We start from the raw sequence: 27,635 nt of genomic DNA, 5'->3' as shown, positions 1-27,635 counted from the left end.
TATCGATGCAGACTAGTAAATTGAGCATGTGTGGAACAATAACAAACAATTTAGTCAAATTTGTTTTAAGTTCGTAAAGTTTTATCATCATTGGGGCGACGATCCGAAAGTTCAATGCCATTGTGATGATTTATTTATCAGTGACATTTAATTAGAATCCTGGTTTCATTACTGCTAAGATATGACAATCATCATATAAAAATATAGGAATTTATTCCAATAAAACAAATAGCTCTTGATATAGTGGTGAATATTATTAACTTGTGCCAGTAACATAGTTTAATTTCATTATTAACATCAAATACGAACAAATAGTAAACTTTCTTATAACAAAAACATGTAAAGCTTTTAATTACTCTTTATATGAAGTACTAGATTCTGTTTGACTCCTGCTGTTGCTTTTTATACTGCCACTCAGTTGCAGTTTATCATCCTCGAGGTTCTCTCCATGACCTTCTGATACAATTTCAGGACTATTCTCTTCTATCTCCATCTCTCCAGTTCCATCAAAATCGTCATCTTCCTCGAAAAAGGGAGCATTTAATATCGTATCCACGCTGTTATCATCTCTTAACTCAGTTTCTTCGGACGTGGATTTATCGTCTGAGTCTTTTTTTGCCTCCTCAATCTGGGAATTGACCAAATTTAAAACTGTTCTCTTGTGCAATTCAGCGTTCTCCAAGTCACTTCCGAAGTGAATTATAATATCTTCATCTATAGCATTTTCTTGCTTCTGCAGAGCACACTTTATTCTTGGTCGGAAGCCTATAGATTCCTGCAATTCATTCAATACAGTTTGTAGCTTTGTAGGTGATTTGATTAACATTGAATCTTCTTCGTCACTTATTGACGTTTGCTCTTTGAAGACAAACTTTCTTTTAGTTGTTTCTCTAATGGTTTCTACTGAAGGTTTGCATTCATCTTTGTCCAGTACATTGTCATCACTCAAGGTTTTGCTAATAGTAATTACAGGAATGTTGTCGGACCAAACGGATGAAGAAGAATCCTGTCTTTGTGCAGGTTGCTCAATTATGGGCTCAACTTTTTCGTCAAACACTCCCAGCTTTTTAGCTTCAATAATTTTCTTCAGAAATGAATTCTCCTTTCTGGAATGTTGTTTGGTAATTTCAGGTTTAGGACTCTTATTTTTGGGTTTAGGGGAAGGGTCTCTGTGTACTGTGACGACTTGCTGCAGAACTGAACTCTCTTTTTCCGCATAATCTGAAAAATAGTATTAATTTGTATGGTGGTAAAGTTTGATTTGGAGTTTACCCCTTTGCTTATTGGGCCTCATCACTGATGATTTGCTCACAACACCACTCTCTGAAGATTCGGTTTTGCTTACTGGTTTGTGCCCTTGGACCGTATCGTAAGGCAAAGATTCATGCTGTTCTGTATCTGTAGCATCTTGCTCTTCATCGGAAAGAGTAGGCTTTCTCAGGGCTTTCTTTATCAATTTGGTAAAAAATACTTTCCCTTTGTTCTCCACTTTGTCTTCGTCTTCTTTCTGGCTTTGAGCTACATCATCAGACTCCTGCCGAGTATCCTCAAAACTGCGAGTGCTGGGGAGATTTTTCAGCACCTTTTTCCACTTATCAAATGGTGTTTGCTCTGTGGATTCCCCAGATCCTCCACGCCTCCTCCTCACTGCTAGTTGGAACATCTTGCGCCTCTCCTCAGTCCTTTCTCTCCTCAATTGAGCCTGAGTATCGTTTTTAAATGTGAGGAGAAATAAAACTTTTTTCCTACCTTCAAGTCGTTGTTAGCCTCCTTTAGAGCTTTTGTCAAAGACACCATGTAATAAATGATGAGTATTAAGAGCAGTAACAGCGGTATGACAATGCTTGGAGAGGCTACATAATCTAAAACTCTACAAAGATCTGTTTTTCATGAAACAGCTGCATGTGAAATAAAATTGTAGAAGAATTACGTGTGCATCGATACGGGTATGTTGGCTTTAATAGTTTTGGTGAAGATATGGAAGATCTTTTGGTACTTCGAGAAAGGCCCACACTGCGGTGAGGGCTTAATCCAGACGATGGCGTACCCTACTGGAAGTACGCAGAGAAAGAGCATTACTAGTAGTAGGGCATAGTAGAAGTTGTTTGATCTGGAATGGACTGAGTATAGTAAACTGAACATATAACTGAGTCTAATGGGGCTACCTGGAAGCTCTGAAAATGATCTCATGAGGGACGTTACAGGTGAGTACTGCCCAGGTGCGTAGGTACATGAGAGCGTACAGTTTAATGACATTCAGCACTACTAGGCCTGGGGAGAAGAACATGCCCATCCATACCATGCCTTGGTTGTTTACTGTGAAAAAAATAAAAATCGTAGAGACGCCGGGGATATCCACTCGATAATCTAGAAAATATATTTACTGGGTAGTTATCAGCTTATCCGTGAGGATAGTGTCGAAATAACATAACTTAACTTGTTAGTTCAATTTTCTAAAAGAAGACGCTTTCTCTAGAAGACTTTCTAGAGACATATTTTAAAATTATCGCGAGTAATACAGGATCGATTATACGAAAATTATATACGAAAGTCACATACCTTTAAATCATCAAAGATATTTTCAAAAATATTCGATTCAATCATGGGTTTTCCGTTGACTGGTGATTTAGGAATATAATTATATTAACCGATTGGCAAGTAACCCGAGATTTTTCATCGAGAATAGAGGATTTCACATCATTAATGTTTTTTTGTCATGAAGGGGAAATGGTGAGGATCTCCAGAAAATCAGTGAAAATAAATTTGTTTATTTTCAAAATTCATTTAGGTTATTCTTTATTGTCTGCTGATTTTCATGAGTGTCTGGGAGTTTTTAAAATACTTTGAATATCTTCTTTAAAATTTTTTTTAGCACTCATATTCCTTAATGCATGGATTTTGCGGATATTTTTGAAGATTTGCAAGAGTGATGCGAAGATTTCTTGAAAATGTTTCATCCACCAGGAATGTAATCCTGTGATTACAGTTCAATTCTGGATAATAAACAAATAAAAAGCAAAAAAAGATTTGAGGTGAACGACCAAACAATGAGTATATGTACACAATTATTATGCAGGCAATACTCTGCTTTATTGACCTTATATGCATTTTTAGTGATAATATTCAAATTGGGGTAGACAAACACACAATATAAAAGGCAAAACATGCGATTTCTACAATATCTAGTTAATACGAGCTCATACATAAAATGAAGAATTGTTGCGGTGCAGTTTCCTTACTTTTCATGCTTTTTAATGGTAAGTTTCGATAATCACAAATTGTTTAACTTTAAATGAAATAATTTTTAGGAGGATTTTCACTTGCACCATTACTAAACTGCCTCCCCAATGAAGAATTACGCTCCTGTCCAATTGGCTGCGAAGAAGCGTGTTTTCAAACCCAAAACTGCGATCTTTCCTGTCAATCTTACTGCTTTTGTAAACCCGGCCTAGTCAGACATAGCTTCACTGGATTATGTGTGGAATCATGGCAATGCTTACACTTACAGGAAGTATTAAACAAATAATTAACCTACCTAAATGTAGAATATTCTCTGCTACCTTGAAGTCCCCATATTGGGGGAATTTCTTCTCCAAATCCCAGCACCAACATCTATTCATAACCCTGACGAAAATGCCCCTGAAAGTGGGGAAATATTAACTTAGGCATTTCGAAACAAGGGATTTTCTGCATCAGAAACTTGGATATTCTTTTAAAAGGGCTCTCGCCTCATGCATAATTCGTTTACTTTAAATTAGAATACCTGAAAAGTTTGCAGCAAGAAAGCTTGAATTTAAATTTGCAATTACGTACCTGAAGAAATCGATCATAAGAATGGACAGTCCGGTCATAATCAAATCCATCACAGTCAACTTAATTAGCTCCTGTCCGAACATAGTTTCCCAGCAGGGGCTGCTGGGTTTAGTTTTCGTGGTGTTATTAAGGGGAGCTGAGTTAGTTGTTGGAACTAGAGTGCTAGGGACAGCCACAGCTACGGAAGCAGGGTTTGCGCAATAGATCTTGCAGTAATTCTCAGTAGTTGAGTCAGTTGTAGGCAGTTCAGTGCTGGTAGAAAGCTCTGAGGCGATGGTGGAAGTAACCTCATCATAGAGAATTCTAAGCTCTGAATCAAACCTGTTATTTGGCTCAAACGTGCTGGTGACATCGAACAGGGACGAAACAGTTGATTTGAAGGTCTCATAATTATCCTCAGTGAGTTCTGAATAATTACTATAAGAAGTTACACTGCTATTTTCTGATGGGGTATATTCAGTTGAGTTAAACCACGTAGAGTTTAAGTAACTTTCAAACATGTCCGTAACGTTCTCTGAGGAAACAATTGATGATAAAGTGGCCTCAAATGTTACAGTGTCATTCTCATCAAAATGTGTCTCAGTGTTGTTGTAATATGTAGAAGGTTCCTTAGATGCATAATAAGAAGGTGTTGAAGGGATAAAGGTGCTATTAATCAAACTGGCCAAGGTACTCAAGGAAGGAGTGACCATGGTAGTCAGGGTGCTGGCCAAGGTTGCTATATGAGCAGAATTAGTTGGGCCGACGATAAAGTTTCCACTGCAAATGCACGGAGCACTTGAAGAACTTGAATCAAAATAGCTGACTGAGGTGGTCCCTTGAGAGTTCGGTGTGGTGTTAAGAGCCACATCAGTAGATTGGTTCCTGTTGTAGGCTTTTAATTGACTATCATAATTCTCTTGCTGCAAAAATGTTTTGCTTTTACAAGAGAAATTCATTCGAACTCATAGTTAATTACCATATCGTTAATTTTATCAAAAAGAGCAAATATGAGCGAGTAGAGATTCAAGAGATTCAGGAACATAATCCTGAAATATTCGCTATTAACCCAATGATTAGCTTTGCTTTTTACGTACCTACCTTGCAAGTTGCAACCTCAGTTGCTTCCTCGGGTGATACTGTTCAGCAAAACCCAGTACCTCAAACAACATAGGAAAAAAGAACGTGATCAGGGTCATGACAACTGTAATTTCATTCCTTCTCCAAACAGTATCGGTTGCTTCGCGTTCTTGAGATCTTCTTACCACTATTATCACAGCGAAAACGGAACAGGCGAGCAGTCCCAGAACTAGAGTGTTTACGAGCACTCGGAAACAGATTACTTTCCAACTGAAACGAAATATAAACACATTAGATCGAGAAATATGCCGAAAAATGTATTCGTTTGTTTTCATTTAATAGTTCTAGTAATATGGTTAGCATATTTTCGTTGGAATCAGAGATGGTTGTTAAGCTTAGGTGATAGTGTTATAGGTCGTTTTAAAGGAGATTTTTATTTGTGTTAAATTGGAGCAATTTTTGTATATGTTCGCGTAATACCTTTCCCAAATAGCAATGAGGACGACTTTAAAACGTTCATGATAAACCTGGAGCAGCAGCTAAGGGGGCAAAAAGCGCTATGTTGGCGAGAGACTTATAATTTTCAGAAAGGTGAAGAAGAAGACAGATTGCAGCGAAAGCTACAGACCAAGACTTAGACCTAGAAACTAATACTACAGACCTCATTGACATGTTGGATGAATTGTTCAAGCCACTGCTGAAAGTATGTCTACAGAAATATATCGAAACGCTTCCATTGGAATAGAGATTTTAGAAGGAGTCATTGATCTACTTAGTACGAAGACTTGGCAGCATCTATAGAAAATCAAAAAATGCTAACTCAGCTTCATGAAATATCATTGCTTGAACGATGGAAAAATGGATAAATGGATAATTGACAAATACATAGTTAACGTGGTCCATTAATACGGCTCTGATAGAAGAATATCCGAAGATTATAGGCTCAAATAACAAAGTGTACAAAACCTCTTGTGACGTACCCCAGGGCTTCCGATTAGACACAAGACCATGGAACCCCCATTATAAGGTGCTACAGAGAAAACAAGAAAGAATCTCTAATGGCTTATGCGGATGACTGAGCTATAATTGAGAACCAAATCTCAGCTAAAACTGGTCGTTGGGTCAAGTCAAAGAAAAGCAAGGCAGATCTGTTTGATCCTAGAACACATGGATCTGAGTGTGGGCATATCCAAAACTGAGCTGGTGGTCCTGATAGAGTTGCGCCCAGTTAGGGAGATTAGATTCAACAGAGAAAAATGAAAAATCTCTCAAAAGCAGTGAAAGTGAGCTATCTCGGAGTTGGACAGGAATATGTGCACGATTGCTCATGTTTAGAAATAGTAAAAAGATGACGTGGAAACATGAACGACCTGACAAGAATTTTACCAAGAATTGAGAGCCCCAGAGATTCAAAGCGACTTGCCTTGGCAAACTGACTACAATCGATACTACGGCAAGAAAGTACAGGAAAATGGCTTATTACAGAAAATACTCTCAGAGTATTATTGAGGTTGGCTTGTGCTTATAAGGATATTTCATCACATTCCTTCAAATATTATTAAAATATTTTGAAAGTGGATGAAGGCAATTCTGGTAAATTCGCCTTAGATGAGTATTATCGGAGTATTATTGACGTTGGTCCATGCTTTAAGAACATTATGGTAAGTATGTAGGTTGGTATAGAGTCAGATGCGTTTCTCAAAATACTATGCAGATTTCATTTTAGAAAGATATATTTTTCAGAATATTGCCGAGAGCAGGGGTCAAATGAGATTTGCCCACATTGGAAATATTTTCTCAAAGTGAAATCCCACTTTATCAGAATGCAACTAAGGATATTTTCCTTCATTTATGTTAAGATTTAAGTTCTAAATATCACTGAGATTAAAATATGAAAGTAAATTAACGTTCACAGTTGTTCACTTGAATAAGAAACTCTCAGAATGTTGTTGAATGTTGGAATGGACAAATAGATCTTATAAATATTGCCTTTTGTAAGTAAGGCCATGCATCAACTAGGCAGAAAAGAAAGCAACTATGTCCGTCCCTAAAATAATTATAAATTACTTTCTTGACTCCCTCTTTTTTTCAGCTTCCTCCAAAAGAGCCTCTTTAAATCCCATCACAATAGAAGCAACTCTATTATGGGCAGTTTCTGCATTTCCCACCATATAGTCCCAAGCAGTGAAAAGTTTCCACGAAAAAATACATTCATCATCTTTTTCGGATCTTTTCGACATCCTGGAGTTCTCAGCCATTCTGTTGATACTCAGAGGTAAAATGAATCCAAAAAAGTATTGAACTCTCACTTTCTTAAGGTGGCAAAGAAGCTGTAGGCGTACACGACAAGTCCTGTGATAAAGTAAGCAAAAGGTACGCGATATCCTCGTCCATGACTGCTGAACATTGAAGAATCATTGTAGTCTCCATCAGAGTACCAGCCATAAAATAGAGCCGAGTATTTGAAAACTCCCTCAAAATCCCACAAAGTGAGGAAGTTGGTGGAGTTGTATTTGTCTGCAGGGGAAACAAACTTGCGCTCTCTAATGGAAAGTGTGTCTGCTTTATTCGATGTGATGATCTAAAAAATACGGTAAACATCAACTTTCGGTTAATGCCCCTAACAAAAAAAATGCATGGTAGTTAAGGCAAACACGAAAATCTGGAACACAATAGTGGCGGACTGGGCCCCCTTATCGCACGTCATTTACGTAGCAGCCAGGATACACACATCCGTAGTGGCTAAACAATAAGCATACAAGCTTTTAGCATTGAAACGGTACTTCCATAACTATATGCTATACTTAGGCACGAATTTATAAGTTTTAGATGCACGTCAATCAACATGGCTTCAGCACATTTAACAAGGCACAGCATGTGGGGTCAAATGGCCGTTTATGCGGGCTTGAAAATCCGGGAGAGAATCATTGAAAAAGTCGTTAGGTGAGTGAGATAATGAGGAAAGGCTTTAACACGTGCGAAGAGTTTGAAAAATTACAGGCCTGGATCCAACATGGCTCCTGTATGAATGGTCTCATATGGAGTGCCCAGATGGAGTCCTGGATTCAGGTGATCCAGATCTTGTAGACGTCATTCATATCGATAGGGGAAAGCTGAGGATGATTCCTCCAGCTGGGCAAATGGATTTTTATCCCAATGGAGGACAACTCGGATGCTAAGCATGCAAGGTCACATTCAATTATTATCTTTGGATTTTATCTTACTAAACTGCCTCAACACCAAATCGAAATAATGAAGCTTTTCGCCTGCCAGCAGGAGATTCCTATTAGTTGTAATGCGGATAAAGTCACTTAGCTACATTCCATCCAGACAATCTTTATGAATGGGTCGAGATCGTGTGTTGAATTCGGAATGAACTCCAGGCTCGACTCGACTCAGATAATGTTCGTTTATGGAGTTTGGCCTTTTGAAAAATCGCTGATAAGAGCGATTGTTGAGTAAATGGCGTCGGTTAATCATTTCCGGGGACTGGGATTGATGCGAAATCTCAGGGACACAAAGATCGTTCGACTATTTGTTTTCGCTAGCAGAGAGAATGTCGAAACGTTGGAGCTTTGCGAATTTAATTTTCGATGTAATTTAATAAAAAAGTAATTACAATAAAAACGTCGGTATTTAGGGATCAAATTATGGTTTGTATGATATGCTCATAAATTGTTTATTATTGTCAATTAACTTATAATCAAATTTATACACTCTGGATTTAATGAGTGCGCTCGTGTTTTTCCCTAGATAGTAGAATGTATTGTAACCAATCACAACATTTTGTGTTTTACACACACCTATTGGATGTTTGTAAATTCGTCTAGTTTTTTCAATTTTTAAACTTCATGTTATTTTATTTGCATACAAATTTCCGTAGATTTTGCTCCAAATTTGAGGATTTACCTATGGGGTAATTATAGTAGATTGTAATTACTTTAAATTATTCTTACTCTTCTTGAATTACTCTTTTTTTCTCTCTGAATATCGTCCACTATTAATTATATCTGCATTTCGTATTTTTGTGTTTATCTAAATTTTTCTTTACTCTAAATTTTTTTTCATGTGAATTAATCTCTGCATCATTGGTGTAATATTTCTTAAAATCTGTGAATTTTTCTGTTTCCGCATTTTTGATACTATTTTGAACGTTCTTAACTATGTTTAATGTCCATCGTTTGTATTATTGCCTCCCCTCTATTGTCCTCGCTACGAATTTTTTCCTTCCTTTGAGATTTCCTTACTTTAAATATTTTCGGAGATTTTTAATCGAGAAGTTTCTATTTCCTTTGAAACTTTGTACTTAAATCCGACCATTTTGAATATTTGTCTTAAATCTAAACCGTGAGCATAAGAAACTCCACGTTATTCCAGGCTTTTTCATACAAAGATTGGATCCATTACCAAGAGCGACGCATTCGAAGCATTCCCTTCTGTCCCATGGGAATTTTGGTCAATAAAACCTTCCCTCCAGGCACCTACTACTGAGAAAGCAACTTGCAGTTTAAGCAATATGTTGAAACTAAAACGACCTTAGAAAATAGCTACTTTTAATCAACTAACATTTCATGAGTTTTTTCTTTTACGCCCATCTTTTTATCTTAATTGAAGGGATTGATTGGGAATGGCATTGTTTTGAAACCTAATCCAACTGGAAAGCAATGAAATTAGCACAAAAAGGCTACGAGAAACACGTGTGCGAAGTCGTTTAATTGACTTCCGCCCCTGGGACCCTCGTTTAATCAAGCGAGGTCCGTCGATGAATGAAAATTGTTTCAGACTCGCTAAAAGTAATGAAATGAGGTGCCATTTGTTGATGGAGAGCTCTCAAAATGAGGGGAAAAAGAGGAAATTTATTGCAAAAAATTTTGATCAACCAAGTATAGGACTTACCTCAGGTATGGTCACAAAAGAAATTATGACAACTGCGATGACAATATTGACCCAGAAGAGCCATCGCAGAAAAATGAAATATGAGGCCACGACCGAACCGAAATGAGATTCAATTTCTTTTATTTTTAGTTCCCAGGGGATGAACCACATGGACATGTTGGTGAGTTCACGTTTCCACTTTTGCCATTTCTGGAAATAATAAAGTTGTGTTAAAGTTTCCATCTTTCTCCGAAAACTACGAAATATGGCGGGTAAATTGTTTTAATACCTACGCAGTTTCCTACGGCTATTACAGTACTATTATTTTTGGGGTCTAGTTACAGAAGAATTTTCAAGTAGAATAAATTGAATTCTAAATGACTTTATGAAGAAAATTTTGTTTTCAGTGGAGTTAAAGTAGATCAATATTTCCTACGTTCGGGGACTTTTAACCGAAAGAGTTTTTACATTTTTCTATCAGAGCTGTCTACGTACCTATAAGAAAACTAAAAGTTCAGATTATTTTTTCTTTAATTATCTGTTAGCAACAATTTTTTCTCTTTTTCAATTTATTTCTCCACGTGTTAATCTTGTTATCATCTTGCAATTTCGCACCATTTGCTTAGCTGTCACCACTTTTTCCTCGATAAAGGTAAAATGGCTTTGTTCCACGTCCCTGGTCAAGAAAGTTTTTAACACAAACAATGGGAATTCTTCAAGAAAACCCTCCGGACAAAAAGGAAATCCGTCGAGGAAATGTTCCGTTAACAGACTGAGGACCATCTATCTTAATAAACGCGAATTTAAAAAGGAAGTAAGAGAATTCGGAGGCGAAATTCCTAGGAAAATGACTTGAGTGTTTAATGAAGGTTTTTGGTCGGACCGTTGCATTGTGCAGGATAATGGAAATGGGTGGAGAGTACGGGATGAAAATGCAGTGGAAATTTAATGATTTTGTAATTTCGACCCGACTGGCAATAATTAAGTAAGACAATTTGTTCTTTGTCGAGTGAATTTTGAGGCTTTTCAATTAAATAATAATCGGGTCGGGAACAAGGGTGTGAAATGAGGCTGAAATTAGATGCAGACTAGAAGTTTGAAGGTCGAAGGGGCACCAAGGGTTTGCAGAGGACGGAATGGTAATTTTTATCGAAGAATTTATTGCAATTCGTGTACTTTATAGTTTTCCGAAGTGAAAAATAGAAAAAAATGAAGAAAGAAAAAAGAAAGAATAGAGTTCCAGAATTTAAATATAATAATATGTGGTAACTAAGAAGTGATAATTCAGTTAAAGTGATAATTGAAATTAGACATAATAAAAAAATATTGAAACTTCACTGGAGAAAAAACTTGTTTCGCCACTGATTCTTAAGTAAAGCAACAGTTGTAATTATCTGCCAAATCCACAAGAAATAAAAATTCGATTGTCTAGAAACCAGAGGCGTGTCAGGTGAGTAAAGCATATGAGTGTTTTGCTCCCGTTATTTGTGTGATATACAATAGGTAGTTCTTGTTAAATTTACAAGCCAACCATTATGTGGGTTGTCACAAAGTCGTTTCTATTATAAAATTAAATTAATAAATGTGAATGTGTTTTGGTAAAAATGTTCCACCTTAAATGAAGGAACATACCTGAAAACCAGCGTCCTAATTAGAATCTTAATTGAGATAAATCCCTCAGGGGTGAAATGTAATCTAAACTAAATAAATAATCTCTGACTTCCTCTCTTGAAAATTTAGAACTTTGTATTTTTACCCAATTTGTCTAATTTTCATATTTTACTCAGTTATCTCGATGCTATTTTCAACATAACACAAAAGTAATTGTATAAAGTTGCAAATCTCGGGAAGAAACGTTGAATTGAAAGAGGCAATTTTACCTTGTTTGTCTTCGAAACTCTCCCTCTGGCCATCCTTTCTAACCCAGTTCCGCAAAACGGTTCTTACACTTCATCGCAAAATTTTAACTTCCACTAATTAGATCGCAATTTAATTCCTCCCTCGCCTTTTTCACGATACGATAATCCCGCACTCTACATTATTTTTCAATTCCATCAGCTAATATAAATAACATCCAACGCAAGGAAAGGAAAACGGACTCATTTTGAAGGTAATTTAAAACCATTTCTGAAAGGCAGCTTGGCGTCTATCTTCAAAACGTCTTTATCTTTAGAATTTTGCGGAGTAAAAGTTTAATTAACTTTTGATAAATTGCTTGGAGTTAATTAAAATCTCATAATGGTAACGTAAGAAACAGGAAATTTACAGGCAAATTACGCAAGGTAGGTATTTTGATATTTCTAGTGTCTGCCTCAAGAGAAATTTATTTGCTCTACCACGACATTCATATATCTAGACGCGACCCTCAATCCTTTAGTAAACCAAGCCCTTTATTTCTAATATTAATGGTGGGAGAGGCTTGGTCGAACACAGCAATTACTGCGTTATGAAAGTCTATCAGTTGGTCAGCAGTCGGCATTTTATTCCAGTTGAATCCTAAACACAACATTTTTAATTTTTTGTTTCAAAAATTCCCACACAGCATCCAAAAATCCCAAAGCGGCCGTGAAAATAACTCATCGGATGTGACCTGGTGCCAGATTTTGGAATGTAACACGATATGACCCGTCAGTGGGAATGGCGTCAAAATAGTTCAATCAACATTATGTAGCATTGGAAGAACGGTCATTTCCAGGCACACTCAAAAGCACGAAAATCGATGTAAAAGTTTTCTAATATCTCGGGAACGACAAGAGAGATAACGTGCTCAGAGCAGGCACCGTATCTGTTGACTAGCGTCAAGCAGTACATCAAAAATCTTGAAATTGTCATGAAAATTGACAAAACCAATTTTTTACCGTTTTGCAAACTTTAAGAGTCGATATCTCGGGGCTCCCAGGCGCAATTGCATTAAAGAAGTAGTATCATATTAATCGCCTGGTTGAATCCTATAAGTGGGCGCTGGACGGAATGCTCTATCTCTTATAGTTCCCAAGATATAAGGTAACGTTTATATTGATTTTTGCGATTTCGAAATAGCCTAAAAATGAAGATTTGTCAAATTATATTTTTAAGGCTTAAGAGCCTCAATGAAGTTATTCAGGGTCAATATATGTAGGTCCATATACAGAGCGTCCCGAAAATGCATGTCAAAAATGGTATCATGAGGTTATTTGAGTCAATGTATTAAGATTTAGTTTAAAAATTATTTGAAAAAAGTATCTCGTTTAGATGCTATTGACGGTTAAAATTCTTGAAAAAAAAACATGTATTTTGCTATAACTAGAGAACGTTTCAATTGATTTCAATGAAATCCACTGTACATTTATTCATTAGTACAGGAATTATTTTCATGCAACATTCATGTCTATTTGCAATGTGCAAGTCATAAGTTTTTAGTCATTTTCATACAAAAATGACCAGGACTTTTCACTGGGTAGCTGCATTACATTGATTTTTTTTCTAATGATACATTAGCCCTTTCTCCAACTTTTCTATATCTTCATTTCTCGTACAATTAACATTTCACGCCTAAGAAAAATATTTTATTTTTTCATGCGGAACACCTATTTGCTATCACTTCGATAATTATCAATACTTGTTGATGTGAAGGCTGATATCACTTATGGTAAATATCATAAAAATTTATCAAAATTTGTTTAAGTATCTTTTGAGACCAATAATGACGTTCTCATGAGGAAATTATCGATATAGTTAAAATTATGGGTTTTTGTGAATATAATCTGACATCTTGTGTTACGGTTATTTTGTTGTTACTTTTTCCATAAATAACATCAACGTTCACATCGACAAGATCGATAATTATCGAAGTGATGGCAAACTGATGTTCTGCATGAAAAAAGAAAATGTTTTTTTCTGCGTGAAATGTTAACTGCACGAAAAATGTCTAAAGGATAAAACAGTTGGAAAATGGGCTAATGTACCATAAAAAAATGAATACGATGCAGCTTGCTACCTAGTGAAAAGTTCTGGTCATTTTTGTACGGAAATGGCTAAAAACTTACTACTTGCACATTGCAAATAGGCATGAACATTACATGAAAATAGTCCCTGTACTAATGACTAAATGCACAATTGGTTTCATTGAAATCCATTGAAGCACTTTCCAAATATAGCAAAAAACATGTTTTTTTTTCAAGAGGTTTAATCGTTAATAGCGTCTAAACGAGATACTTTTTTCAAATAATTTTCGAATCAAATCTTAATACATTGACTTAAATAATCTCATGATATCATTTTTGACATACATTTTCGGGACACCCTGTGTGTGCATTAAAGCGATAAAGAGCGCCTCAAAATGTGAAACTCATTTGTTATGCGTCGGATATATTATTATGTTTATTTAACACAAACGATAATAATTATAATTTACAGTTTGTAACTCATTTTCCGAAATGCATTTAATACATATTACGAATGCACTCATAGTGGGCGAACTTTCAAGCGACATTTTCATTAGTTAATTGGAGTGTAGTTAATTTAACCAAAATTGGAAATTTGCATTAAAAAGACAATAATTTAATTGTATTTTGTAAAACGTGAATTTGAACTAGCCAGAATCAACTAAACCTGGATGCAGTTAAAGTGGGCGAAATTTTATTTCAAATCTCAATTTCATTTATTCATAAATTAAGTGCAGTTAATTTATTAACCAGATTAGAAATTCGCATTTAAATCAATTTAAACTATCTTGCATAAGTTGCAGCGTAGATTAACTAACCTTAATCCCTAATAAACCCTTCAAAATTTACCTTAATCAGAACAATATTCCAACTAGCTAACATGTCTTTAGTTGAATGGCTCTGAGCTAGTCTCTCATGCAGTTGGCCCTCATGCTTCTTAATATAAGCCTTGGCTTGCACTACCAGCTTTAACTTCTTCCTCATGCTCCAAGGTTGCATCTTCACATTGCTGAGAACTTCTTTGTGCAATTTAATGTTCTCAAAAATCTCTTCTTGGGTCACCTCATTTACTGCATTGTCATCTACTGTGATGGCAGTACTGTAGATGAAAGTGATTTGTAAGTTATTAAATTATGGGGTAAAACTTACTCTCCAGAGCTGGTGGTAAAAACCGACGATCTTCGTCTTTCAGGTCCTGGTGTTTCTGCTAAAAAAGGGCTGCTGGGCCTTCGGCTCTGCTTTTTCGATTTTTTGGTCGAAGCCCTCCTTTGAATAATAGCATTCACACTAACTGAATAATCGTCTTCGTCGGAAATGTTGCCATCTTGAATTAAATATGTTATGTATTTCCCACAGGAAGAAGCTTTAATTGGAATTTTAATGAAGGCACACATGCAGGTACTAATTTAAAAATTAGTCGTCGGGCGGATAGTAAAGCAGTTTATCTGTGGCCCCGTAGAGCTTTTAAGCCTCTCAGATATTCCAATTTGCATAATATGTTTTTGTTTCCCTGCGGATCAGCCCTTTTCACGTAAGTGGATCAAAATTAACTGCGCGGAATGGTTTTTGTTCCCGGTTTTTGCCCTTTGAGGGTTACAGACGCTGCCTGTCTTTACGAGATAATTTTGATATTTTACATCCCTTTCTAAGGGGCTCTTTAATGTTCTTAAGGGAAGATTTTAATGCTATTGTTCCCACTTAGAAAGCGGTAAACGTGGGTACCTGCTGATTGCTCTGGTAATTGCACTCTGTCCTGCGGATGGTGTTGGCACGACTGCATTCTTTTTGGGCTGTCTGATCGGTTGGTGAATTTCACCGACAAGCGGTCTATCGACAATTGACGGGACACTGGTTCCTTCTAGAAATTCATACAGGGTGAGTAAAAATAATCATTAGGTAAGTTGAAGGAAGGGGATGTAAAAAGGAACAGGAAATGAAGAAGTATAGAATGGATTATTGGTGGATAATGCTGAGAGGATACTTGAAAAATGAACATAAGAAATGAAAACGTTTAGTCTAACTTGACAGTAAAAATACAGTTTTTAAGGATGAATTGCCTTAAAATTGATCATTTAAAGCATTCTCAAAGTAGTTTAGGGCTATAGCTCCCGACTGCAAAAATGCATGCAAATCTCTTATTTCTTGAGCTGTAAAGAATACGCATCATTTGTCTTAATTTAAGTTATTTCAGTATCGCATATTTCTAAATACAAAGTCAGCTTCAATTATGTCTTGATCTGGTTTCAAACCTGTTCATTTCTCAAAAACCAAAATGCCCCACCTCTCAGGACCTAATGGAATTTCTGGATTAAATTAAAGATAAATAAATGCAAAAGTACAAAAACCTGTTTTACCGGATTTAAGGCCAATTTTTGAAAAGGTTTAAGTCGGCTTTCTGCTTCTCATTTCCAGGATTTTAAATGGAGTTTGAGAAAGTTTCAAATTAATTCCCTAATAATTTCCAATTCAACCCAAAGCTGTTCACGATTTTAAATCGTTTTCGAACAGATTTTAATCCGTTTTCAATCCAATTCTTGAATTACCAGTTTAAACTGGGATTCCTAGATAAAACATATGAAATGGAGGTTCATTTTCAATGTCTTTTTGTCAATTTTGAAGAAATTTAAGCCGGAGTTAGATAAGTTTGAGTACTAACTGAATGATTCAATTTTCAAGTCTCTGAGTATTCAATTTAAATGGAAAATTTCCAGGTTAAATAAAGGCAACCAGCGATCCAATCCATCATCTCTAATAGATTTTAATGCGATCGGCATCTCGTTCTTTTCTCAGAATATCAAAAAGTCAGAAGTTTACATTTACCTATAGCTAAAAAAGTTCGACTTACCTCATCTAGAAATATCTAAAAATGACCTCTACAACACGTTAAACAACTCGGATAGATACATACACGATCACGAACAAACCTCACTACATAGAAAACGACTTTCTTATATCACGGCAGGGGCCAGTTAGAGGGTGTAAATAGTAAATGAAGGGTTATAATTTAATCAGAACCCTGGAAAAGACTTGGAGCACGCATCTTAGGGCCGCACCTGCATTTCTTTCTAATTTCTTTGTTTAGCAACACGTGTGTAGCGCACAAGCCAAATTCCAAAAACTCTAGTCATAATTCGCAATTGTATGACATACACGCATTGTTTTATTACATAATGGATGAGAAAAGTACACCATAAATTAGCCTGATGCACCCTATATCTCTGGGCAATTATGCCGATTTTAATGATGATAAATGGTGGTAACGAATAGTTTCTCTGGATGGGAATTATTGCCCATTGGGTGTCATGATAACCATGAAGCTTGCACAAGTCAGTTATTAATACTAGTAAGTCCCACATATATGCACGATGACCTTCTTGGGAAACATCTATCAAAAATGTCAGGCTTGTCCTTTTTGCGTGGCAATTTAGGGCCAGATTAGACTTTTAGCCTTTTAATTTACCCCGAGCAAATAGCTTTTATCTCGGATGTTTTAATTAGAAGAAGTGTCCATTAGCGCTTAAATTGCTGACCGTTACTACTTGTAGCGACGCTTGTATATGGAACGTGAAAGCTGTTTCTGTTTAGTGTTGCCAGTATAAACTGAGACTAAAAGGGTTGTAAGTCTGCAAAATTTTTAGCCGAGTTTATTTAATATAATACATGGAAATTACAACGCTTTAATCTATTCTTCATGGCACCCAGTACGCGACAAGGTTAACGAAGAATTACTCACCCTTATCTTTGCTTCACGGGTTTTCTTCTTCAAAATTCCATCTAAGTCTAATTTGTTTGAAAACATATAGCTTCCAATAAGGACAATATTATTGAATAAACCAAAACCGCCTTCCTAGAGGCTACAACAAAACTGACCAACGACGATAGGCCATATTCCGCTATATGGGCCTTGGACAACCGAATATTTCCTAGAGGAGTCGTGTATTCCACAGCAAAGAGCAGTAAATAAAAACAAATGGAAAAGCATATGAATTAATTGGGGCACACCCTAGAAACCCCACGATGATTATTATTAATGGAGACCATATAGCGTGCCTGCGAAGAATCTAGAGAAAGCAGAAAGAGCAAATTTATATTTATTGTCACAATGTGCATGATTTTTTATTCATCAGTAATGTTTATGGAATCATTCTCTGGTCATTCAAAAATAGCAAGAAAAAAACCCTCGAAATGTTTGCGTGTATTATTTAATGTGAAATAAACTTAATACCTGATAGAATTTCAGGTCAAATCCTTTTGGTTTGGAAGCCTCCAATCGCAGGATTCCTGCAGGAGCCTCTTTAAACGACCCGGTGCTTATATTTCGCAGTTCGGGATTCCGAGGGATCATAGTAGGGCTTTGCTGCGGATCCATGCGCGTTATATTATTTTATATTACCTAAAAGAGTTTCTATGTAGCTGTAAATTTGTTACTCAAGGAGTCAGGTTTCCTGCACAGAAACTGAGGTGTCCTAACACTGCACAAGGTGTCCAAAGGGATTAAAGAGATACAAATTCATATAAACTACCGGTGTAGACCGGTAAGTTGGAGAAAGTTAAAATTGACACAATGGTGGATATGCCTTGAAAAATTTTACTTATTAAATTATCAGATCATAAATAAATTCATAAGCGAAATAGATATACTTGACAAAATGGTGAATACTACTTCTGAATTTATGGAAATTGTTTACTTTATAAAGAGATTCAAACCTCGTTCATAATAATTGCAAAAACACGCTACAGAATGGTGAAGACTGAGGTTCAAATTGAGTTGAAGCAACTAGTATGAGCAGTACCTACGTGTCGAGAGACGTCCCTCTGTAATAAAATATAGTAAGAATGAGCCGTGCAGTGTAATGAAGATATGTGAGAAAATTGGCAATTCTTAGATAAATTGCTGTAATTTATATCTGTGCAGGAACACTTTAGGAAACTATGACATAGTCAACAGTAAAGTCTATTTTGTTCCTGCAAAAGACGCTTAGCTTAACCTATATATTGAGAAAGTTTGTAAAGGTGTTCGCTGCTTTAATATTATGAAAGAATTCTCCGGTAGTTCAGTTTCAATGTAAAAGATTATTTTTACTATAGTCATATTAGTCGCATATACAGTTGAGGTTTAGTAATTTTCCAAAGATCAACAGCATTTTAGTCTCAAAAAGCTTATTCAAATTCTTAGCAATCAAGACAGTTCAGAATCCATGGTTGTGGTCTTGAGAACAAAGAATATATGTAGGTTATTTAAACATTTTTAATGCTAGTACCACATTTCAATCGCTCTGTTTTTCATCTCATAAACTTTTCAATATTGAAAATCAAGTATAGCAAACATCGAAGCAAAACTTACCAAAAAACTCTCTCCTATCTTCCATTCGCAATATCACTTACCCCCTACACTTTTAATCAACAACAGACCTTGTCACCCATCGAGGTAATAATTTAACAATGGGGATGCACTAATTGCTAATTATTTTCCTAAGGGAAAGCACGGAAAAGCGCAAATTATCCCGAACCAAAACTGTATATGATGAGTTGTTAGCGGGATTACACTAGTTGAGCAAAGAGCCACACCTGTCAGAGAAAAGGGATTTATACCAACCTGGTACAGGTTTTCCCTTATTAATAGCCTGCGATGGGTTTCCCATATATCTCTAGGTCGCTAGTGCTTTATTGAGTCATTTGTATGATGTAGACACCTATACAGAGTAACTAATTTTGGTCAATCAGCGCAAATAGAGGTGATATACTTTTTAATTAATTGGTATTCATGCAAGTTATAAATAAAATTCCGACTCATGGCGCGTTAATCATACAGATTCTAAAAATCCAAGAATGATCCATCTTTCTGGGCTCATTACGCCAGTTTTCCATTAACAAGGACCGCAAGTCGCTCAAAGGCAAAGGGCTTCCCCGGGGATAGGAAACAACCCTGAATGGCAAAAAGATACTTTTAAAGTGATTATTTTTATACGAACAATGCGGTTCGGCCTTTGTATCGTTTGTTGGAGAATACTTTATCAATGGCAAAAAATGGCTTTGTTTCGGCGGATTAATTGAGGACCTTTGAGGGATTGAGTTGCATAAGGAGTATTTTCCTTAAGGACTTGCTTGTTTAAACCGAGGAAAAGTTAAGGTGAAATTAGAGCAGGTAATATGACCTTTGAATTGGCGCTAAGACGTTGAAAGGAATGGAGAAAGGTTTTATCCTCTTGTCAGCTGTAAGGTGGGGCAAATGGAATACACTTTAATTTACTGATAGTACATCGTCAGCCAATAAAGTTTTTTTCCCAATATCATCCCCTTTCGGTAGATTTTTAGGAGCCTTTTAATACATAACGTATGCTGTTTCTCTCTTCGGAACAACGATATCAGATGGATAGCAGTCTTACTGCCGTCCTGATAGCTTCCAAGAATTCGTCTACATTTTTCTTCATTGTCTTGGAAGGTTTCTTTTATATACGCGTTTTCTTACAGAGATATATCAAAATCTAAACATTATTTTTCTCAGTAGAAAATACTACTAATTTAAGTCCTCAAAATTGTTTAATTCCTAAACGAGGATCTTCAAGCTTGGATCCAAGGTAAACCGTCTTCGGTCTTAGGATCAACTGAGGGATCTGGAAATTTAAAAACCTAAAACAGTCCGGAAATTTCATGATTCATAAATACTCAAAGATATAATTTCCTAAAGAGCAGCTTTCATTTTCCCATTGCATTCAACAGGCAAAATCGGAAATAAGAAAGAATCATTCATTTGACATCGTGAGAATTCTATCATAAATTCCTGAAAAATGTGCTACGCCAATGGAGTACTAAATGTTGAGTGCTATTATAAATAGGTTCAGGTTCCCATAAATTTGCTTTACACCAGGCCCATTTACTTTTAGACCCGTCATTGTGAATTAAACAGCTTGGTCAGTTTTAAAGGCCAAAGAGTAGTCCAGTTTTAGTTTTTCAAAAAAATGGTCAAAATTATGAAATTATGGAGTAAAAACTACTTAAAAACGCAAAAATACAGAATTCAAATCAAGGAGTTCTTCATTCTAATTTAATCATAAATAATATGGTCATTAAACTAGTCAACAAATATAATAATATTCAAGGGAGCGAGGAATAACTATAATGAGAAGACTTCAGACTGAGGAAGGAGTTATGTGTCGTAAACAGTTGTAGAACTATAGAAACTGGGACAGTTAAATGAAAACAGGAAAAATCAAAGCTTAATTTTATTGTTAAAAACCGGGTTCCACAATGGGCAATGAACCTTTAAAAAATAACATTGAAGGCTGTGAATACCTAAAAAAATACCTAAAATCTGAGATTGTAAAACTTCATGCAAAAATGACCTAAAATCAGAATATTCTTGACAAAAGACTTTTTAATTTTTTAGCACCAAAAAGCGTTGAAAACTGGTCACACAAACACACACAGTTAACGCAGAACTGCAATGAGCTAACTTGAAAAATAACTGACTAAAACAGAGAATTTCTATTATAATTACTTTATTTTCTTTGTTAAAAAAACTTTACAAAGTTAAATATGTGCTCGAACTTTTGGAAAATAACGTTTTAAAAGATATGAAATCTCCTTCAAAACCCACCTGAGATACCTTTGAGGATTTCATACAGAGTAAGAGCTCTTTGTTATTAAAAACTGTTGTAAATGAGTCAGTTGAATCGTAATGAGTATGATTGTATCACAAACTTCCATTCGGTTACATATTAATTTCAATGTTGAAAATGTAAAATTTTCCTCCCTTTACCGGTTTCTCCCGATTCCTCTGTCTCCTACAAGAGCAGGAAGGAGGAATGGTCAAGTTGAGCATTTTGCATGAAAATTATTTAAGTATTGCAATTATGTTCCTTATATCATATTTATTATTTCTACTTCTACGTAAACGCTAAAAATTCGAGGCTCGAACTATTTTTCACAGAAAATAAATATCCGATCAAGATATTGACTGGTTGTTGCCAAACTACCTCGCACCAATGCCTAGTTATTTCTGGTACCTTTTGATCTTTAAAGTGACTTCGTAGGAAAAATAAAAAGCAACACTTAAGATATGTTTAATGTATATGACACTCAATTGAACAAAGGTCAAAATAAGATTAGTCAGTCAGACGTTTCTCAATTATCGTAAGAATTCTATATGAAAAATAAATAATGGCTAGCACTAACGTAAAATTACCTAACTAAATGTTCCTAGTAAAAACACGTTTAATAATTGGTTCAGCCTTTGAAGACTTCCTAAAACGCATAGTAAAAATAACAATTTTTTTAGACGTAAGGCTAATCCAAATTTCAAGTGTTGATTTAAAATGTAAACGAACAATAAATTTTTAGATATGGTTTTACAGAGATTACACTTTTGCCAAACATAACTCTTTATTCATAACAAGTATCTAAATATGTTTATTTTGAAATAAGTTCTTTCACAAGTTCTAATTGACAGATATATACCCTATTTATTTTGGCGGAAAAGAAGCCTGCATATAACATCTGTGTATAGCAATGAAAACATTGAAGACAGACTTAACGTAGTCTTGCCCTACCCCAAAACATAATTATAATTAATTGAGCTTAATTATAAGATGTTTACTTTGGACTCTAAGTACTCTTTAGCACCAAGATTGAGACGAAGCTGCTCCCCCTTGCTTCCTAAGCTCTAATCAAAAATAGAAGTGAAATTTAGTCGATTAGGCCATTTGAATTAAATTTCCGAAGGATGGATATAAGTAGTTGTACGGCTTAGATGTCTATAATACATGGTTAAACTTTTATTGATTAGGCTAATTGCTCTGTGTCCTGAACGAAATTGATCTACTTCTTACGTCTAAACCTACTGAAAAACTTATCTAAACTTTTCCTTATTTGTCAGAAAGTCGTAACTTTGCCCAGCTTCAGGCCGAGCAGCTTCCGTTGTTTCCTAGCGCTCAGCTTCGAGAGCAGGTTTCGCGTCCCCTCCAATATTTCCTTCTCATCGTCAAATTCTTCTCGATCGTTGTCCTGACAGGACACAAATCCGCTTTCTGGACGGGATATGGATAGCGGCTCCAGAAGCTCAAACCAACGTTCCACTTTCGCCGTAGAGGAGAGCTAATTAAACAGGAATAGAGGGCTTATTGAGGGCAGATTTTAGCATAAAGAGCGTTGTTGCATATAGAATTTTTTGACCTTGGAAATAGTTTTAACACTTACTACCTTGGACCACTGAATATAGAAAATAATATCTAATAATTAACGCCAGCAATCTCAGTTTCCGTGAAATCGCTTTTCTCACAGTGAATTATTCAGCTTCCTAGCAGCAAACTGGGAACAGTAAATATACAAATCCTGGCATCAATCCAGCCCAATGTCATCTCCTGGAAGTGTTATGTTAACGCGAATTTACTAACTATCATACAATTAGACCATGCTCATAGCTGATTAGTGTGGCGCTACATGAAAGGGGCCGAAGTGTCCCTTTGTCCCTTCATGGACTTGTTTCCAGACCTTAATCATATTTTGATAAAATTCTGCATACTAAGCAAACTTTCTTAATTTGAATCTCTCAGCTCAAGAGGTTAATCTTTAATGGATCGTCAGCTAATTATATTTCGACTTTAGGATCTGGATTAGGTCCAAAAACTTTCAGAAAGGAATTAAAAAAAATTGCCCTCGCCTGAGAACTTTTAATTACAACACTGCCGCCTTTCTTGGCTTTAAATTAGCAATTCTCGAGATAATGAACACCTAGTTAATGATAACGTGAAATATTTGATTATTTTCGGTCTCGGTGTGGAAATTTGCGGGGTCTATGGCACATCCGAAGAGGTTCCAGCACTTTATTTTTTAAATTAAAGGAAACTAATACAAATAAGTTTATTTATAAATTTTAAACATCTGAAAATACAAAGCCAACTCAAGAGAAGGATAATATATGTATTTACACATAAACAAATAAATAAATAAAACTCTAATAACCCTAATCACCGAAAACATAAATCATCTACATACTTCCATATTTACAGGCACAAATTGACACTAATATGATAATATACAAACTGTATTTACAAAATATGAAAAACGCGCTTCGAATCTTAAATGCTGTTGGTATCTTACTAAGGATCACATTATTAACGTGCTGATAAGTTTACCAGGAGCATAGCTCTCATCTCAATAATCAACTTAATCGAAATCTAAACCAGAGAAGCCAATTAGGATCGAATTATTCAAGTGCTTTAATTAAGCATTGAGATGGTCAAAGTGGGATGTCATGTATTAGTCAGTTTCTCTATGGGAGTTAACCTCCTGATAAACTTATCAGCACATTATTAATGATGTTGCCCTTTGACGATGAATTTAGTGAAATTTTCAGATAACCTTGTTCAAAACCTGCAACATCAAGTCTGTTCTATTGAGCATATCACCTAACAGAAACTTTATAAATAGGCCCTTAGAAGGTTAAACAAATTAATGTGTTACTAACCTAAATTAGCCAGTAGAAACATCTGGATAAATGAAACAGGCAATATTCGATTCAAAATGAACAAGTAAGGGGTTTGGACACAAATGCATGATAACTGTTGAAATTTTGTTTTTACTGGACAATTTTGACGACATATTCGGTTTTGTCGCCGTGTTTAAGAGGTTGAGAACGTCATGATTTCATCATCGTCATTCAATAAATGTTTTTTAAGTCAAATTCGCGATACATATTGATGTCATTTCTTCCAATTTTGTCTCCATGTTTTTGTCCTCAAGGACGTTACTCTATAAGATAAATTAATATAGTTTCTGGTTATGTATTTTCATGTTCTAGAATCAAAAGACATCACTCATAACAGCCACAATGCATTTTTAAGTCGAATTTCACAGGGATATTAATATCATTTACTTGCCATTTGTATGACCGGATCAAATTCCTTGGCTTCTATGGATCCCCAGATGTGCCTCCAAAATTCTAACATAGAAAAGACATCATTATCACCAGATAGAATTTGATCCGGGATATTGAAGTTATTCTGATGTCATTTTAACATTAGTCATCATAAGCAGATTAAAGTTCGTGGAATCCTGGTTAAAACAAAACTTGTGTCGCCTCTTCCTCAGTTCAAAAACTTGTCATTATGTCTACAAGTATGACCCTCAGATGGCAATGGCCGAATGCAGATTTTAAAAGCCAATTTTTAAATTTTGGCTTTTTTGGGCAGCTTTTCAATCAATTGTGTTAGCTGAGTAAAACCTCTATTTACAGACACCTCGTAACTCCAGGCCCCTTTAAATAACTCTAAATAGGGCTTTTCTAATATTAGGAGCTCTAAATAACGGATCCTCTATAAAACGGATGCGAATACTCTTCTTTTCACCAAGATACCAAAATATGTGTCAAATTACGTCTTAATAGCGGACAGAGTAAAGGACATCTGCTGCTTGGGTGCACTTCTGCACGTGCCGAATTTGAAATTCAGATAAACTTTATCGTTATGTGTTTATGGTCATACCTGCTTGCAGTCTTTACGTATAAATTAGATTTTAAGTGAGCAAATAAAAGTTGAGATTTAAGAAGAGGGATTAGTTGCCACAGTTGCACGTATTTCAGAGGTACATAAAAAAATTAAAAGATATTGAGAATGTTCGGGCAATTTCCGAGCTGAAAAATAATTTCTTGGGCTCTAGTCAGATTAAGAACGCAAAAGATATTTCTCATGCTTTACTTGACACCGAGAGAAATATCTAACACAATAACGACAAAGGCAAAACAGACGATTATTACAGATTATTTCACATTGGTTAGAGGAATCTGGATTTTGAATAATGATTTTATATACTCTAAAAGTGCACATTCTGATACGTATCGAAACATTAAAATAAAATAGAGATCGTGGGAAAAGTCCGTATTATTGGAGCACTTGGTACGCACTAGTGCAACTAGACGAATATGCCATAAATCAACTTTCTCACTTGGAAAAAAACTATACATAAACTATTACGTTAAAAAAACTTTTGTAAACCAAAATTTAATTGAAACCTACCAAATTGGGGACTAAAAAATTATATACCTAGAAGTGTCAGTTTTTAGTTATAAATTAGTGCAGTACTGGCGAACCTAATAGGTAAGTAAACCTTGAAGGATTGAGTATTGAGAAGTGTCCACCTAAATTCGTCCGCATAGATATTACTCTTCAGGCAAACATATTGGGACATTAATAATTTATCGCGAAGGAAAATAAATTAACCAAAGCTAACCTTTTTGTTTGAATTTAGGCAGAATGCTATGACAGCAACTACTATTCATTATAAATCTATCTGATCATCTGTTTCTCTCAATTCAGTGCTATTTCCTCCATCGTGGCAAGAACATCTTCCTCCTATTTGGTGGTATGTCTAGCCCACATCGTCCTTTGCACCTGTGACATCAACTCACTCCTATTAGGTACCCTCTCACTGGTTGATCTCGAAATCCCTGGTCCATTCATCAACCTCAACTCATCACTTATTCTCAAATTAGACAATCTATCAGTCTCCTCATTTGAATTGGAAGGGACCGGTACTATCACCCTCACTCTCCCCTCAGCATCTGTTGTTGTCAACGTACCAACTTGGGATAAAGGCTTGATGAACTGAGGCTCAGTTTGAGGATTCTGGTTCGCATTATGGTTTAGTTGGAGTCTAGTAGAAGGGACTTCTTCAGCCAAATTCAACAGCGAGTGTCTTCGCTGCATGGGTGGGTATTTAGGCTCTTGATTGAGATTTGGTTTGACATTAGGGTACATTTGCCGAGGTTCACTATGTCTGGAAAGATGAGTCCTGTTCTCCACATTAGAGAAACTTCTAGGGAGAGTGGCGTAAGCCCCAAACTGAGGAGAGTAACTGTTGCCCAGCAAGGCTTGTGTCAACAACCCCTGATTAGGGAACGCATAGTTATAGGGTGATTGGGGGTAACTCCCCAGGGCTTGCAATCTCAACAACTCAAGGCTATTATCTATGGGGGGATAGGAGAAGTTAAATATTCCTCCAGCAGGGTTGAATGTGGTCCTCAGAGGGGAGGAGCAGGGTGCAGCCCCTCGGTTCTCGAAAGCTCCTAATGCTTGCAAAATCAGATTGGGGTCGATTTGAGGGGCTCTCTCTGGCTGGAGTTCTTGATGCTGCTAATACAAATGATGATCAGCATGGCGTGAGGCACTAATGGAAACATTAATATATTTACCCAGCAAACATCCAAGTTATTGCTATCCGGTGCTAGAAAGGCAAACACTTGTTATAGCTGCGAATGGCCGAGGCTCCTTGAAATTTCGAAGGATTTCTCTCGAGTTATAAAGCAAAGTCAAACAAAATGGAAGCACAAACAATACAAACGGTGCAGCAGAATCTGGGTTAGGAAGGCGCAACTCCTTTCAGGAGTTTTGTGCATTAGTCGGCGTGTCCCTCGGGATAGAGGGGCCTTTGATACTTTCTGTTTATACGCTGTCTTTTTTAGCAAGGAAATGTAGAGGGAGAGATGATAAAAATACGATTCCTATCTTTAAAAATAAACGCAGAAATGTAAACAATGATGATTAAGGAATAAAAATTTGCGATGATAGATCGCTTGACGCTCTTTTTTTAATTTCCTGGGATTAATAGTTCACACACAAATAGGGGCTGTTGTAAGACTGAAGACGTACACTATTCAGAAATTCAGATATTCAGATTTTTTCAGATTTTTTCAGATTTTTTCAAATTCAGAATAACGTTCACCATTTAGTTAGGGTTCGGACAAACAACGTTGTTCGTGCGAACTAGCCCCATTTTCATAGTCTATCGACTTGGAAGGTCAGACACAGATATCTTCTAGAAAAGCAGCAACAATCAGGTTTAATGTGGATTAAAACAGTTGCTACTGAAATCACAAATAATTAACCTTAACAACCCAGATAGCTTGTCCGCTTAAGCCCCTATCGACCACAGTTCGATGGGCACCTCATGTCGACATTTAATTGGCAAAAA

General features: G+C 36.0%; 2 protein-coding genes and 1 long non-coding RNA gene across 9 annotated transcripts in view; all 3 read right to left on the bottom strand.

Moving 5' to 3' along the window:
- Positions 1 to 205: 205 nt before the first annotated feature.
- Positions 206 to 15,517, bottom strand: Tmc (Transmembrane channel-like). The gene is made up of 15 exons (XM_066404101.1): positions 15,393 to 15,517; positions 14,820 to 14,994; positions 14,520 to 14,769; positions 9,769 to 9,957; positions 7,182 to 7,453; positions 6,940 to 7,131; positions 4,894 to 5,142; positions 4,772 to 4,841; positions 3,814 to 4,715; positions 3,536 to 3,639; positions 2,166 to 2,316; positions 1,931 to 2,110; positions 1,750 to 1,870; positions 1,273 to 1,702; positions 206 to 1,221 (listed from the first exon to the last, which is right to left on the bottom strand). Exons 1-15 carry the CDS (start codon positions 15,448 to 15,450, stop codon positions 353 to 355), a joined length of 4,212 nt encoding a protein of 1,403 aa, XP_066260198.1. The 5' UTR covers positions 15,451 to 15,517; the 3' UTR covers positions 206 to 352.
- Positions 15,518 to 17,633: 2,116 nt separating this feature from the next.
- On the bottom strand, positions 17,634 to 19,203 carry LOC136418259 (uncharacterized). Its single transcript, XR_010752901.1, has 3 exons — positions 19,015 to 19,203; positions 17,896 to 18,063; positions 17,634 to 17,673 (listed from the first exon to the last, which is right to left on the bottom strand). It is a non-coding gene; the product is annotated as an uncharacterized lncRNA (long non-coding RNA).
- Positions 19,204 to 21,717: 2,514 nt separating this feature from the next.
- The window catches only part of LOC136418243 (carboxyl-terminal PDZ ligand of neuronal nitric oxide synthase protein), a 65,816-nt gene continuing 59,898 nt past the window's right edge, over positions 21,718 to 27,635 (bottom strand). For 5 of the 7 annotated variants that reach the window (XM_066404248.1, XM_066404249.1, XM_066404245.1 and 2 more), the window contains one exon: positions 23,515 to 26,797. In XM_066404248.1, coding sequence (XP_066260345.1) covers positions 26,018 to 26,797 — 780 coding nt within the window. In that variant the 3' untranslated portion in view covers positions 23,515 to 26,017. Of the gene's footprint in view, positions 22,764 to 23,514; positions 26,798 to 27,635 lie in introns of those variants that run through there. The other 2 variants (XM_066404250.1, XM_066404247.1) reach the window with 2 other exon arrangements.

Source organism: Euwallacea similis, chromosome 33 (genome assembly GCF_039881205.1).
Source record: "Euwallacea similis isolate ESF13 chromosome 33, ESF131.1, whole genome shotgun sequence".
Classification (NCBI taxonomy): domain Eukaryota; kingdom Metazoa; phylum Arthropoda; class Insecta; order Coleoptera; family Curculionidae; genus Euwallacea; species Euwallacea similis.
The sequence above is the reverse complement of the archived record's forward strand: the minus strand, read 5'-3'. Positions and strand labels throughout refer to the sequence as shown.